This window comes from Perissodus microlepis, chromosome 22 (assembly GCF_051167445.1).
Source record: "Perissodus microlepis isolate ML-2025 ecotype Zambia chromosome 22, ASM5116744v1, whole genome shotgun sequence".
Lineage (NCBI taxonomy): Eukaryota > Metazoa > Chordata > Actinopteri > Cichliformes > Cichlidae > Perissodus > Perissodus microlepis.
The window spans coordinates 23,716,731-23,732,371 of NC_140481.1; the positions used below are offsets into that span (position 1 = coordinate 23,716,731).

General features: G+C 43.7%; 1 protein-coding gene across 1 annotated transcript; it reads right to left on the reverse strand.

Annotated features, from left to right (window-relative positions):
* Positions 1 to 4,978: 4,978 nt before the first annotated feature.
* LOC146363228 (uncharacterized) lies at positions 4,979 to 13,577 on the reverse strand. The gene is made up of 2 exons (XM_084919930.1): positions 13,215 to 13,577; positions 4,979 to 11,251 (listed from the first exon to the last, which is right to left on the reverse strand). The coding sequence occupies exon 2, from the start codon at positions 11,245 to 11,247 to the stop codon at positions 9,451 to 9,453; it is 1,797 nt and encodes a 598-aa protein (XP_084776056.1). The 5' UTR covers positions 11,248 to 11,251; positions 13,215 to 13,577; the 3' UTR covers positions 4,979 to 9,450.
* Positions 13,578 to 15,641: the final 2,064 nt, after the last annotated feature.

The following is a 15,641-nucleotide window of genomic DNA, read 5'->3' on the forward strand; positions in this document are numbered from 1 at the left end:
GACCTGTTGGTGCACGGTGGCGACTTCGACAGTGCACTGTCTCACCTGAGCGAGGTCTTGAGTACCATCCGACGAGCTGGGCTGCGGCTCAACCCCGCGAAATGCCGCCTGTTGGCGAGAGAGACCACGTTCTTGGGCCATGTGATCAGCGCTCGAGGTGTCGCCACTGACCCCGCAAAAGTGGCTGCGGTCCGGGACTGGCCGACTCCCTCGAACGTCCAAGAACTGCGGAGCTTCCTGGGCTTAGCCTCCTACTACCGTCGGTTCATCAAAGGGTTCGCGACAATGGCCAGCCCCCTCCACCGCCTGACTGACAAGGGACAGCTGTTTGTCTGGGGGGATGCCTGTGCTGCGGCTTTTGAGCAGCTGAAGGAGGCCCTCACCAGAGCCCCAGTCCTTGCCTACCCCGACGCCCGGCAACCTTTCATTGTGGACACTGATGCTAGCAATGTAGGGGTCGGGGCGGTCCTTTCCCAGCAGGACGAGGCTGGAGAACGGGTGGTGGCGTACTTCAGTCATGCCTTGGGGCGAGCCGAGAGGAACTACTGCGTGACCCGGCGGGAGCTGCTGGCCGTAGTGCTAGCGGTGCGGCACTTCCAGCCATATCTGCACGGCTGCCGGTTCCTCCTGCGCACTGACCATGCATCTCTGACTTGGCTCCTGAACTTCAAACACCCAGAAGGGCAGGTGGCCCGCTGGCTGGAGGTCCTTCAGGGCTATGACTTCGAGATCCAGCATCGGCCAGGTCGACAGCATGGCAACGCTGATGCCCTCTCCAGACGGCCCTGCGTAGCCGTCGAGTGCCGCTACTGCCTGCGACAGGAAGAGCGGGCCCAGGAGGTGCTGGGGGTGGCTACTGCTCAGGCCACAGCTGGCGGAGGGGGGTGGCTCCCATTGACAACGCAGCAGCTGAAGCGGGAGCAGGAGGCCGACGCGACGTTGGTTCAGGTGGGGGCCTGGCTGGAGGCGGCGCAACGCCCCGCCTGGACGGGGGTGTCGGGACAGGAGCCCGAGGTGAAGGCCTACTACTCCCAGCACAACAATCTGGAGACCCACGACGGCCTCCTGTACCGGAGATGGCGGGCCCCCAGTCAGGGCAGAGATCTCCTGCAGCTGTTGGTGCCTCGGCCGCTGCGGTCGCAGGTGCTTGAGCTGGTCCATGGCTCGGTGGGGGCAGGACACTATGGGAACGCCAAAACTCTCCGCCGCCTCAGGGGACGGTTCTACTGGCCTGGCTGTCGACGGGATGTGGAACTCCATGTGCACTGCTGTGACACCTGCACGGCACAGAAGGGCCCAACTCAACGCTCCACTGCCCCCCTTCAGCAGTACCTGGTGGGGGCCCCAATGGAAAGAGTGGGAGTGGACGTCCTAGGGCCTTTCCCCGTCACAGAGTCAGGGAACCGGTATGTGTTGGTGGCTATGGACTATTTCACGAAGTGGCCAGAGGCCTACGCGGTGCCGGACCAGAGCGCAACGACGACGGCCGAGAAGCTGGTGGAGGAGATGTTCACCCGTTTTGGGGTCCCGGCTGAGCTCCACAGTGACCAGGGGCGTAACTTTGAATCGAAGGTCTTCGGGGAGATCTGCCGGCGACTGGGGGTGGAGAAGACGAGAACCACACCGCTCCACCCACAAAGCGATGGCTTGGTTGAGCGCTTCAACCGCACGCTGGCCACCCAGCTCGCCATTCTCACCAGTCGCCACCAGCAAGATTGGGACCGACATCTGCCCCTGGTCCTTTGGTCGTATCGGACTGCGGTGCAGGAGTCCAGCCAGTGCACACCTGCCGCTCTGATGTTTGGACGGGAGCTCCGGACGCCTGTGGATCTGGTGTTCGGGTCCCCCCCCGAGCCGGAGATTGATGGTGGGCCAGAGATGGACTACTACAGGAGGCTCAGGGAGCGGCTGCAGGTGGTTCATGTCTACACCCGCCAGGCCCAGGCCAGCGCCGGAGTACGACAGAAAAGAGCCTACGACACCAAGTGCCGAGGGGGGGTTTTCATGCCTGGCGACAAGGTTTGGGTGTACTGCCCGGTTCGCAAGAGAGGAGTGTCCCCCAAACTCTGCAGTCACTGGCAAGGGCCGGCAGAGGTCGTGGAGCGGCTAACAGACGTGGTGTACCATATCCGCATGCCGGGCCCGGGGCGCATGGTGGTGTTGCACCGGGACAGGCTCTCACCGTACCGACCGCTCGCTCCAGCAGACGCCGGAGCAGGGGATGATGGTGGCACCCCATGTTCTGACCCAAGTGACTTTTCCCCCGCCGGTCGTGACCGGCCGGTGCGCCAAAAGAAGGCACCTGGACATTTGCAGGACTTTGTGTGGGGTAATGGGGTCGCCGGGGACGACTGACCCCTTAGGTGGGGGCTATGTAGTGGGTCAGGGCTGTTCGGGGTTCTGTTTGTACAGTTATGTTTTGTTTATGTTGCCATAGTGACAGGTGACGCCCTCTCGCTGCGACGGTGTGTCCTTCCGGGGTCAGAGGGCGCCCTGTGTTGTTGTTGTGGTTGCCGTGCTGAGCAGTTAGCTAGCGGCAGTGTTCTTCTGCAAATGTGAATAAACGGCTGTGCTCCCTGGCTAGCTCACGGGAAGCAAGACCAAACGATACCTCCGTCTCCTCCTTGTCTGAGCTCGCCACAATATTATATTGTATATTATTCTCAAACACAATTACCTTATTTTCATAGGTTTCTTTTAGCTGGACAGAACTGGCACAGATGCAAAGTGACTACCATTACAGGGCATATTATATGCTTGCTTTGAGCTGTCAGTGAACAGACTCCACTCGTCTGCCTCGTACTGAAAACCCACTGCACCCAAAAGACCTTCAGCATCAGCTCAATAGACAAAGTCACCATCCATTTGAAAGAAAGGAATAACATCCTTCACATTACGCCTGTAAAAAGAAAACATGGTTCCTGGAGCCAGCAGGTTTTTCCCACTGAGCCTAGACCCAATCAATTCAGTTGCTTCCTTTGACAGATCAACATCTTGTGCCAAGTCATTTAAGTCTGGCTGAGTGAATAACTGGGGGACAGATGAGCTAATAGAAGCTGGATCTCCACAGTTCCCATCTCTAGAATGTAGTGCAACTCTTCTCTCTTATCGAATAAGCCAGTAAAAATGGGTAGTGTGTCTTTCATCCGAATGTCCATCATTGCTGATGGAAGGTTAGGCTAACTGACTGGCTAACTGATTTAGTTTGACAACTGTATCCATAAATATTCACTAAACAGAAGTATCTGTCATCAAAGTGATTCTGTGGTTCCCTCTACACCACTGGATCACCAAAACCTAAGGTCTTTCTCTTTCCTCTAGTCTTTGCTCAGAGAGGTTTTCAAAACATACTGGGATAACTGAATGACATGCCCATAGCTTGTCCTGGTCTCCCAATTTCATACCAAAATAAGCAAAGTATACAGTTTTCACAAGATCTGTTCAGGGAAATCAACAATCAGCTGGTGTTGGTGGATATGACCAGGGTGAGGCGGTGATAGGAAGAAGTTGGATGGCATGAACGCCAATCTGAAAGTCAGAATGGCAGAGGAGCACTTAAAGCACACAGAACAGAGGCTGATTGGCTCGCAGATATGATGTAAGGAAATCATTGGACTACAGTAATGATGTCAGAGCTGAGTTTGACAGCATGAGGAAGCAGAAGTGCTGTAAAGAATAGACTATAGATCTTCCTTAGTGAACTTAGATGTAAGCATCATTTTCTGCAGACTAACAATTTCACTTTTGATTCAGTGATATAGTTTATCGGTTTACCTAAAGTGCCCATCCCACAGTGTATCCAAAAGGTCTGCAAAGATTTCAAGCCCAAATCCATCCCACAGTCAGTCTCTCAAATAAAAACCCTTTTCCTGAACTGCCTGAGATGCTGCACTGGAGTCCAGTGTTTTCCTCAGTGACCTGTCTCCATCACTATGTAACACATTTTCATGATGGTTGCTGGTTTTACCACAGACACTTCAAATATGGCCACAATAACAAGGCTTTTGAATAGTAGTTTATGCTGTACCTAGCTTTTGCTGAGCAGGTAGTGTACTGTGGGTGCTTTGGCTTTTTTACTGAAAAAAAGCTTTCTGCTGTGACCAAAAACAGCATGCAACGTGAAGCTAAATGGTAAAGTTGCATAACAGCAGGTAAACAATGAGCTATAAACCATTAGGAAGCTTTTTAAAGCTTAGAGCTGGAGATTGAGCTGATAATTATTTGTAGCTCCATCTTCAGATGTTACACAAGTGTGCAGGTTATCATTAGGTTTTTAAAATGTGTTTCTATATGTAATTTGCAGCTTATGCAGGCCTCTAATTTCAGAGACCAGCATGACCTACCGTCAAGTGAAGTGGGTGATAGCCAGGAAAAAAAAAGCTAGGATCACCCAATCATAATTCAGCTGTGTTGAAATGTAATTATAAAAGCATTATGAGGTGCTGAGAGCAGCAAGAACAAGGCATGCGAGGGAGAACAGCCTAGTCCCTCCGTGCCACCAGGTTACTTTACATATCTGCAAAGCAAGCAGCTTAGCACTCCCACCACCCCTCTGTCTCCTTACTGTGGTAATGGGTAGGAGTCTCCTTGGCAGAGCCCATCTGTTGTTTTTGTTTTTCAGATGGAGAGGTTAGAGGGGAGTGGGTTGATGAGTGGGTTGGTGTTGGCCAGGGTGAGGAATGAGAAAATGATGGGTGCCTCTAACCGCAAACTGTTGCTGGCTTGTTATTACAGTAGGTTGGACGTTAGCAGTGGTTGCATACCCTAACAGTCTGACACAATGGTCATCTCTAAATAAAGGTTTAGCCTTCTGACGCAGTTGCTCGGCCACTTTAGACTCAGTGACAAGGATAAAAGGGAGGAAGAAATGTAGCCTGACTGTGTTTAAGATTTCCACTGAAACAAACTTCGAGACTGTCCAAAAAAGTTTGGGATGTTGTATGAAATGCAAATGCACAATAAACACAATGACTTGCAATTCAGTTAAACACAAATTTATTCAAAACACAGTACCAATGAAACAATTAGGCACTCTAGTTACATGATTGCACATAAAAAAGAACATCTTAGAGAGTCTTTAGGTAGAAAAGTGGAGAAGGCATCTCAAAAAGTTTAATGATTTAAGAATAATGTTTCTCTGCATTAAATTGCAGAGAATCTGTATCTATGTGCTGGTACATGGTACGGGTACATGGCTGAAAACCAAAACTGAACATCTGTTTTCTTTGGGCTCCTTGGGGAAATTAATTACCCACCCTTGATTCAGAACCATCTCAGCAAACATCGTTCTTCACTGTGTCCACAAATGCTTGATATTAGTGCATAATTCAGAAGTCTACAGTCTGGATCTACTTAAGTGGGGCGTGTGCTCACAGGTAGGCACTGTGCAACTCCACTGGCATTCACTAGAGTCCACTACTGGCTACTAAACAGGGTGGGGCAAACATTATGGAGGCTGAAACATCAACTAGCACAACTGGTTTTGCAGTGGGTCAGTAACACTGTTCCTCGTTGCACAAAGGAGCAGATACAGATCCCACTGCCTGGTCAGTGCCCTTCTACATCCCTGTCCAGTTCTTCTTGTGTAATCACCCATCTTCTGGTATCTTCTCTATAATCTTGAGTCTGTGTTAAGAGAACCAGCAAACCTTATTTTGTCTGCATGCATGGATGTGGCATCCGAAAGCAGTGCACTTACACAAACACACTGAGCCTGGGCACATGTTTCTCCCTGCTTCCAGTGTGGTGTTTACTTTAAAATCTTATAGGCAATCTCTTTCCAGAAAAAGGTCTGCCTTTTACTCTGAGGACTCCACATGCAGTTTTCATTGTGCCTTTTCATTTTGTATTTCGAGATACTGACTTTTTATGTATGACTACAGAGATACTAAGATAGTTAACAGGCTACAGCAGCAGAGACGGGGAGTTACAACTGAAAGACTCCTTGATGAAATCCCATACTGTACCTTTCCCCTCAGGGTTTTAAATTTTGTTCCTTGAGCTAGTGATACTCCTGCAAAACTATAACCTTCTCCTTCTGGACAAACTTGCTTTGTTTGCAATGTAAGCACACCACTGGTTCCTCGCTTGCTCTCTTTGTCTCACACAGTCCCTATTAAAGCCAGCCATTGTTCCAGGCTAAGATAATAGTGTCAGTCCTTGATGAGAGAGTTATACTTGGATTGGCACCAGCTGTTAAAGCAGTCATACTTTATCAAAGAGATTAGATTACAAAATTACACACAATCTCGTCTGGCTTTAATTATCAGACCACACTTCATAAGTTACCCCGCACAGTGCTTTACAACCCAGAACTGCAAACAAATTGCGTGGTGCAGTTCATCATGTCCACAGTTAAATTAAGAGAGACATGTTAATCTGTTGTCATATTGTCCAGAGATTTGGTGGCTAATGTACTGTGGAGGGTTTAATGGGGGAATTCAGACAGCTTAATCGGTATGCCCCCTCCCCAATCACAAATTCCCAAGAAAAGCAGAATGCTTTTCATTGTTGTTTCCAGGCCACCTTCTCCAACTGCTGCTGAGAGCTTGTGTTTCTTCACTAGTGGACCGTGCCAGTTAAGCTGAGCTGAAATTCAACAATTTCCTCTTGTTTGCATAGTGATATAACTACATCAGTGTGTGTTTAAACGCGTGTTTATCTACAGTGGTTAAAGCCTTGTCGCAGGACTATTGTGTTATGATCTAGCCAGATGGCAGATTCATGGCGCTACACACCAAAAACACTGAAGAGGGATAAATGATGTTTCTATGTCAGAGAGGCAGCAACGGAGTCATTTAATTATAGGGCATTGTAGATGTCACACGAAGCTGAAAACAGGTAAAGTGATATGTATGAAAGGTGTATAGGTTATATATTAGAGAGAAAGAGGTGACCTAAAGTGGCTATTAAAGGTAATTAAGTGGGCATTTGGATCCCATTATACATTCGTTTTATTCATGTTTCTTTCATCAGATTAATCATCTCTCTTTTCATTTCAAAATATAATAAGGAACAAGGGTCAGGCTCAACCCTTATTTCTTTATATTTTGCTTACAAAGAGCTAGATATTCTTGGGCATTAGCTGCCTTTTTGCTCACAAGAGTGAATTTAAACCGGATGTTTACGTCCTTTTAACTTGGACTCTGCGTCAAAAACACAATTTGTTCCAGTTTCTTTATTTAAAAGATGAAAAATGTCAAAGGTAACTCAGTTTGAAGGCACCAAATAAAATTTTTTATACCAACAAAGTAATTCCCAAAAAGCCATTAGCCAAAAACCTGGCACACTCCTTGTCATGACGTGCTATGCGTCTTTAAAATAATTTGGAGAAACTGGAGAAGTGGAAGAAGAAGAAGAAGAAGAAGAACAGGCCTTATAAAGCTATCAATCCAGATTTCAAACAGTTCAAATCTGTTGTCAGTGTAGTGACAAGATTAGGGGGAAAGCTCCAGCAGTGTGTCTGCAGCCATCTGTAAAACACAGTGGAAGCTCTGTCATGGTTTGTGGCTGAATTTTAGGCAGTGGTGTTGGAGATCTTGTTAAAATTGATGGAATTATGAATGCAGAAAAGCAGCGTGAGATTTTGATTCATCTGGAAATCATCTGATTGAGAACAGCTTCTTTTTTTAGTATAACAATGATCCCAAATACAGTGCCAATGGACTAAGAGCATACCTGGACAGAAAAACACACAATAGAACAGTATTTGGCATTCATGGGCCTCCTCAGAGCTCAGACCTCAACAGTATTGAAGCAGTGTGGGATCATCTCGACAGAGAACAGAACAAAACGCAGACATTTAAAGAAAAGCTTTGAATGTCCTTCAAGATGCCTGGAGAACGACTCCTGAACAATATTTAATAATTCAAAAAATTTTTTAAAAAATTACAAGAAAGCTTGATCTATTTTCCTTGGAAAATCTAACGAAATTAGGGATGGCTAAAGTCTTTTGTACAGTACTATAGTAAAACTATTGAAAATATTCTGTGTACAGAGTTACAACATTTTACTGTTTTGAATCATGTGTCATATTTAAATTTTACCTCCAGGCAGAAAGTTAGAATGTAACAGTAGCGCTTCGTGAGCCGACAACACAAAAAGCCTTTGACACTGATCATGTTGGCCTGTAACAAATGATGAAACACAGATAAAACCATGACCAAAAAGAAAAAATTACCATATTAGTAATTGCATGCACTCAGTTTGAATGACTAAATCACTAAAAGGGCAACTTTAAAAACCAACCAACGCACCATCTGGCATAAACAGCACACATCTTGAACACGGCCCTGTTCTTCTGTAACCTGATATAAACAGTCTCTCTAATTATTACAGCCTACAAGATCCACCGTGAAGAACAGACAACAGGCAGCAAGAAGAAATGTATGAAGTTCAAGGAAGAGGCAGCGGTGGAATTACTGAGTGTTCCAGTGGAGAGCATTGCCTCAGATCTGCTGCCACTGAAGCAGAGACACCTCTAGAGACGAGCCGGCTCATTTCTATAAAGATTAATAATGCTAGTGTTTATGAGGCCCAGATCAGCCCTCGGAGTCCCAAGGCCCCCCCGGTGCAAAACCGCTGGCACAAGACAGCGGAGGTGGTGACAGAGATGAGGGAGAGACCCGTGTAGGGTGTGGGAGTAATGGAGTGCCTCATTGCATAGATACATCAGAGCTTATTTTATGATGTGTTTAATTTAAAGACCAATGCAAAACTTAATTTTATTTCATTGTATAACGTTCGGTTTAAGGTGCTAAACCTTTTAAACTCACGAATTTGCTTTTATTTGAAGGACACTAGCACTCTATTAAATGTAAGACCAACGGCCACTTGGCTTAGGGCAAAGAGTGGAAACCTCAAAGTAAGAAAACATAACTACCAACATCTCTACAGCGAATTACTTCTACGCTCATTCCATTGGAAAAAAAAAAGATGTTAAAATAATTGCTGGTAACCTGGCAACTTCACTATAAAGATTAGATCTAACTTGTTAAAATTATTGTGGTGTATTTCTGAAGAACATTTGTGCAGAAACACTTTAATGTGTGTGAAGGTGAAGTTGTTTGACATGCAGGTATAAACGCAAAAGAGACAAAAGTGTTATCTTCAATAAATACAGTGGTTTTATTTACATCGTTTAGTTGCTGTAAGAAATATATGACCTTGTTGTTGTGTTAATATTTTAAGTTGTGATTAAAAAGTTGATACATACTGTGATTATGTAATACAAAAAAACTTGAATTCACTGTAGATGATTAAAACACATGAAGGCATCTGATTCAGTGTCTCCTTATGAAGGTGTTTTCTCCAAAAGCCTTGGATTGAATAAAGAAACATGAGCACGGTGCAGCTTACTTTGTTTTGCAGAGTAGTTCAAATCCTGTACACTGAAAGGAAATATACATCTAGTCTAATAGTTGTATTTTATTACACTGTAAGGCATTTTTCTTACTGGTGAGACTCTGATTGAAATGAAGCCTTTTTCTCTTCGTCACTCTCCAGTGGAGCATAGTCGAAGTCGCTTGGCTCTAAAAGATTGAGATTTGCCTGCACTGCGACAAGTTTCTGCACCCTCTCCGCTGAGACAAAGCCTTTCATCTTCGTACTACGGAGGTGCTGCCACAGGCGCTCGCACGCACCTGTTGTCGGTGGGATCTGGAGTATAGCGAAGGCTACGGCAGAGAGCGGCTCAGAAGAGCACAGGCCTTTCCACCATGTGGATGCGGACACGTGCTGACACGAGCTCCATATTCCAGCCCCCTTCCACAGTCCCTGCTTGGCCGAGAACCTGGCAAAGCTGCCGAGCACTTTACCCTCGTCGAGATTTAAATGGTGCGACAGGTTGGATATCGCATAGTAAGCGCTGTTTATCTGCTCCCCGGTGAGCGTCTGCTGTCCGACGTGCTTTGGATCGAGCATGTACGCTGCTGCGTGGATAGGTTTCACGCAGAACTCCTGACACCTGTCTAATGATGCCATGACAGCTTTCTGCTCGCCGCTGTGCAGCACAGATGCTGACAGAGAAGTCCCGATGACGTATCTTAGCTGACTGAACATGTCGACAACACCAGAGAGCGCGGCATCTTCTCTTTTCAAGAAATCAATATAATTCCCAATCAAGTACAGTAAGTTCCGACTGCTGCTCAGCCCTTTCCAAAACTCGGCATCCTGCAAAGTAGCCCTGACAGTCACTTCAATATCCAGTGTGGGAGAGACTGCCATCTCTCGTAGAGAGTTCTGACCCTCGAGGAGGCTGCTGAACATGTTAACCACACTAGTCCAGTTTGTGCCAGAGGGCAGTTCCAGTGCTGTCCCTTTAGAAGTGTGGTCTCTTATTTTTGTAGTCTGCCAGCACCTAAAAGTGTCACTTAACATTTGCCGCTCTTGAACACACCTCACCACCTGCTCAGCTCTCCTGCACAGTGACTTCATAGACGGCTGCGCCACTATGTCGTCAAAGAGACGCTCGACACCGGACGCTGTGCAGCCAATAGCTGATATGTGCGGGAAAGCTTCCTCCACTTGAGCCCACGCTGCCATCATTTCCGGGGCATCGTCAGTGACGACAGCGAAAACCTTTTGTGAGCCGACTTTATTTATGACGCCTTTAAGTTCGTCAGCAATAAATGCGCTTGTGTGTGTCTGCTCCTTTGTCATTGTGCATTTGTAAAACAGCGGTACGGGAGTAGCAACAGCATAGATAATAGTCCCAGTTTCTTTCACGTTAGACCAGCCACTGCTGATGATGGCGACGCAGTCTGCTTTCCCTATGCTCTCATGAACCTGGCTTTGTACTCTGTCAAACTCACAGTCCAACAGATGTGAGGAAAGAGCCTCTCTAGGGGGCGGACAATAAGCCGGCCGAAGAACACTGAAAAATCGTTTCCAGTAAATATTGTCTGTGAGAGTGAGGGGTGAAGATGTGGCGTACACAGCTCTCGCCAGGCACTCGTCGGCATACGCCTGGCTGCGCTGATCCACAGAATCAATGAGAAACTGTCCCCCAGGAGTGGCAGATGGCAAGAACGATAAGGAGGGAACAGGGATGGAGGCAGAGGAGCTCCCATCTGGGCCGGGCGACTGCTGCGAAACCACAGAGTACTCCTTGCATTTGTCTAAATGCATCTGCATCTTAGTCGCGTTCTTTGTGTATGTCTTTGAGCAGTAGTTGCACATGAAGGTCTCTCTTCCGTCTTTGATGGCTGGGGTAAAATGCTTCCACACACCGGACTGCAAGCGTGGCATCGTTCTGTATTAGCACAATAAAGAAAATCATTAATCACAAATCTTGCTGCTGTACAGGCACGCCTAATCACAATGACTGTGCCCCGAAATAATTTCCTCCTTAAGCACATACCTCAGTGTGGATAAGAAAAACCTTTTAATATAATACAGCGCAGATTGATAGGACCAGACTCCTCGGACATGAAGATAAATTAAGCACCATCCTCACAGAATATAATAATGTCCATGATTAAACAGCTCTAATTTTAGTCACAGACGTTGTTTCTGTTAAATTTGAGCAAAACATTTACCTCTGTTTATAATGCATGATTAAACAGACCCATTAGGAAATAAATTAAATTAAAGCAAACACGGAAACATATATTTTACAATATATTTGCTAGTCATAAAAGTTAAAGGTCAAAGTCAAACGTCAGTGAGTCTAAGTATTTTCTGTTGGACTATTAGGCTGAAAATACTTTTAATTGGCCACTTCATTAGGTACACCTCTTCAACTGCTTGTTACCAGAGATATCTAATGAGCCAAACACAAGGCAGCAACTCAATTACATAGACATGAGACCTGCTGCCAGCATTCTGATGCTCAAACTTAGGAAGACGGGTCATTTAATCGACTTTGAATGCCGCATAGTACCACATGAGCTGGCCTGACTATTTCCAAAATTAATGATGGACTGGGGCTTTCCCACACAGCTCTATGGTTTACAGAAAATGGACCAAAAAACAGAAAATATCAAGTGAGTGGCGGTTCTGTGGGTGAAAAGACTACTGTGATTGTGACTCAAAGTGACTTCTACTTTGAGCTAATGGGAAGGCAACAGTAACTCAGGTGTACACTCGTTACAATCATGGTATGCAGAAGAGCATATCTGAACAGACAACACCTCAAACAAGAAGGGCATAAAGAGCGCCACTCCTTTCAGTTGAAAACAGGAAACTGATGGTACAGTTCACAAGAGATCACCAACATTGAACAATAGAAGACTGAAAAAAAAGTTTCCTGGTCTGATGAGTCTTTATTTTTGCCGTGACATTCAGATGGTGGAGTCAGAATTCTGTGTAAACAACATGAAAGCATGAATCCAGCTTACCTTCTCTCAAAAGTTCAGTCTGCTGGTGATGGTGTAGGGGATATTGTCTTGGCACAATTTGCACCCCTTAGTACCAGCAAAGCATGATTTAACCAGCACAGCCTACCCCAGTATTGTAGCTAACCATTTCAATCTCTTTACGATCACACTGTACTCATCTTCTGATAACTGCTTCCAGCAAGATAACGTGCCAAGTCAAAAAGAACAAATTACCTCAAACTAGTTTCATGGACAAAACAATGAGTTCACTGTACCCAGTCACCAGATCTCAATCTAGTGACCTTTGGGATGTGGTGAAACAGGAAATTTGCAACATAGATTTCCAGCCGACACTTCTGCAGCAACTACGATGCTATCACATCAAAGTAAGTACCAAAGTATCTGAGGAATGTTTCCAGCACCTTGAATCTGTGCCACAACGAATTAAAGCAGTTCTAAAGTAAAAAATGGGTCTAACGTGATAGTTAAAGTGTACTTAACAAAGTGAAGTGCAGTGAAGTGTAGAATGATAGCTTTGGTGTTCAAACTTGTCATTACGTTGGTTGCTTTCTGTTTGGGTTTTGAGAATTCCAAAGGATGGAGTCCCAAAGGTTTTAGATTTATTTTTAGCTTTTTCAAACACTAAGGCATAACCTATCTTCTGATTCGTAACTAAATAAAATAAAATATTACACATGGAAAAAACTTTTTCCTTCTCAGTTATGGGACTCTTGCACATTGTCAACCTGCAGGTTAACAATCTTTCCTCTTACTGTCCAGTTCTTGCAATAGTACATTTTTTTATTTCTACAGTATGGAATGAAATCAAAATATAACACAAGTTAATGTTAAAAAACAAACCAGAAAATCAAAGAAACAGTAGCTTATTTTACCCACCTCTATGAACACACACTACTCCACTTTTACTGGAAGGTGCTTCAGTTTCATCGGATGCCCAGACTTGATGGAAAATCTTCCTCCAACTTAAGTTCCTGGAGGATTTAAGTTAGCCGTTTCGGCTAACTCTGTAGCCTGCCAGTGATGTTAGCAAAGTGGTCTAAATAAACGAAATAACAGCACATTGTTCAGACGGTAAACTTTGACAAGATAACAGACCGTCTCCATACTGAAAGTAGTTCACGTTACAGACTGACTGACGATAAAAGACCAGGAAATGTAACATAATTTGTCAACAAACGGCGTTTCTTAACGCTTTTGTTATGATAGTGAAGCTGCTTCCTGAATTCCCAATGCAGCAAGTAAGGGAGCTCAAATGGCTCAAAAAGTTGAATTTGACTCACAGGGAAAGTTGACGAGAAACAAACTGTTTGAACTCAATACTGTTAAATGCAAAATACAGCAATAAAATTGTTCAGCATAACATGAAACAACATGAATAAAAATATCAACAGACCTGCTAGTTTGCAGAAAAGAAAAATGCACAGTTGCTCCTGTGGTTTTTGTGCAGTGTTACCTTAGAAATACATTTAGTCTCACAGCGAGGTTAAGCGTTATAATTAACCGTTTTATTCTCATTTGACCAGCTCTGGTTTTTGCGTGCATTGAATATAACCTCTTTCTCTATTATCTTTGCTTCTGCCACACCTTTTTGATTCAAGGTTAATAAGATGATAAAGGTCTTAAATGGATTAACTGGGAAACGCCTGCCACTCTCATTATGTTTCTGATATGAAAGGAAACGCTGACTTGTCATTTGAATGTCTTTATCCTTAACAAGGTTTCCCACATCATGACATGTTGGGAAGAACGGGTGTAACTGATAAGATAAATTATGCCCAGGTTTTCTTTACTTTGGCATGGTAGCTGGTTTAACTTCTTAAAAGTGTCTACTCAGACAAAGTAATTATTGTATTAATTAAACACTATATTTTGTAGACATCAGCTATGACAATTTTTTACAACTTGATGTAAAAAACAAAACAAAACAAAAACAAAAAACAACGTTTTTTTTATTATAAACATGATGTAAAAATTAATGAACAGCTATGCTTACACATTGCTTCCAAACACACGTATGTTATGTTTGAACTGGTGGCTGTGGATTGCTTCTGTATTGCTTCTTTGATGATGGATGGGGTTAAAGAGAAATTCATATTAGCAGCTACAGGTTGACATCATCAAATATTTTTAAAATTTAGTTAAAGAGCATAGGTATTTATTTGTTTTGCACAACAACAACTAAATATTTGCTAATGCATTTTACTTTATAAAACACCCACTTTACATCTTAGGTGGGCCAAATCAGTGAAACTCCAAATTCTTTCAGTGTAATTACACATTTAATCAATAAAATATCTTAGCAGAAGACAAGCAAGAGCAATTTTAACAGTCTGTCACAGAATTTCTATATGATAAAGAAAAGATGTGCGGTAAATGAAAGATATGTGTCAGCATGACTTTTTGGGGTTAAACTGTAAAAAGAAAATGTGTAAAATTAAAGAAATCTATCATTCTATTATTTTATTTTATATATATATATATTATATATATATATATATATATATATATATATATATATATATATATATATATATATATATATATATATTAAGAATTATATAAATATGTTTGTGTATTGTAAAGGGCCATGGGGGATTTTATCAGTAGGAAAAGCTGTAAAACTTGTGAAAATACAGTTAATGTCTCAAATTTATCTTTTCTTTCACATTTTCCAAAACCATCCAATGGGCTGGATTGGAATCTTTGCCGATTCTGGCCCAGAGGCCTTATGTTTGACACCCCTTGTCTAAATTGTTGCTTGTTTTTAGCTAGCAAGTTCATACTGTAGCTAGTATTATTGATAAGACCAATTCCTCTTGCAGTAGCTGGTAAATTGAATGCTATTCTGCAACTATCAGTGTTTATATTGATGACAAGCAGTAATAGATCCACTAGCACTGTAACTGAATGATTGTATTCATACTTGGTTAATCTGAAACTATTTTCTCAATTAACCCATTAATATTAGCTCTATTAAAGGTCAAAAACATAAAAAAGAGCCTACCAATAAAGTCCATCTGAAATCACATCTTTAGCAACAATGCCTTTAGACCCACACCCATTCACTCAATACATGATCTACACTGCCAAATATTTAAATCGATCAGTCTTAGTAGAAAGTCAGTTTCATGTTTGTGCCTTTCCTGTCTCTAACAATCAATTTTTAAAAAAGACTTAAAAAAGGATTTCAGTAAATGCTTAGAAATTGCACTCATTTTTGCACAGTCCCCAAATTTCAGAGGCTAAAAATGAATTTCACAATCATATTTTTAAATATAAGGATTGCTTGGCCCTTGGCAGTTA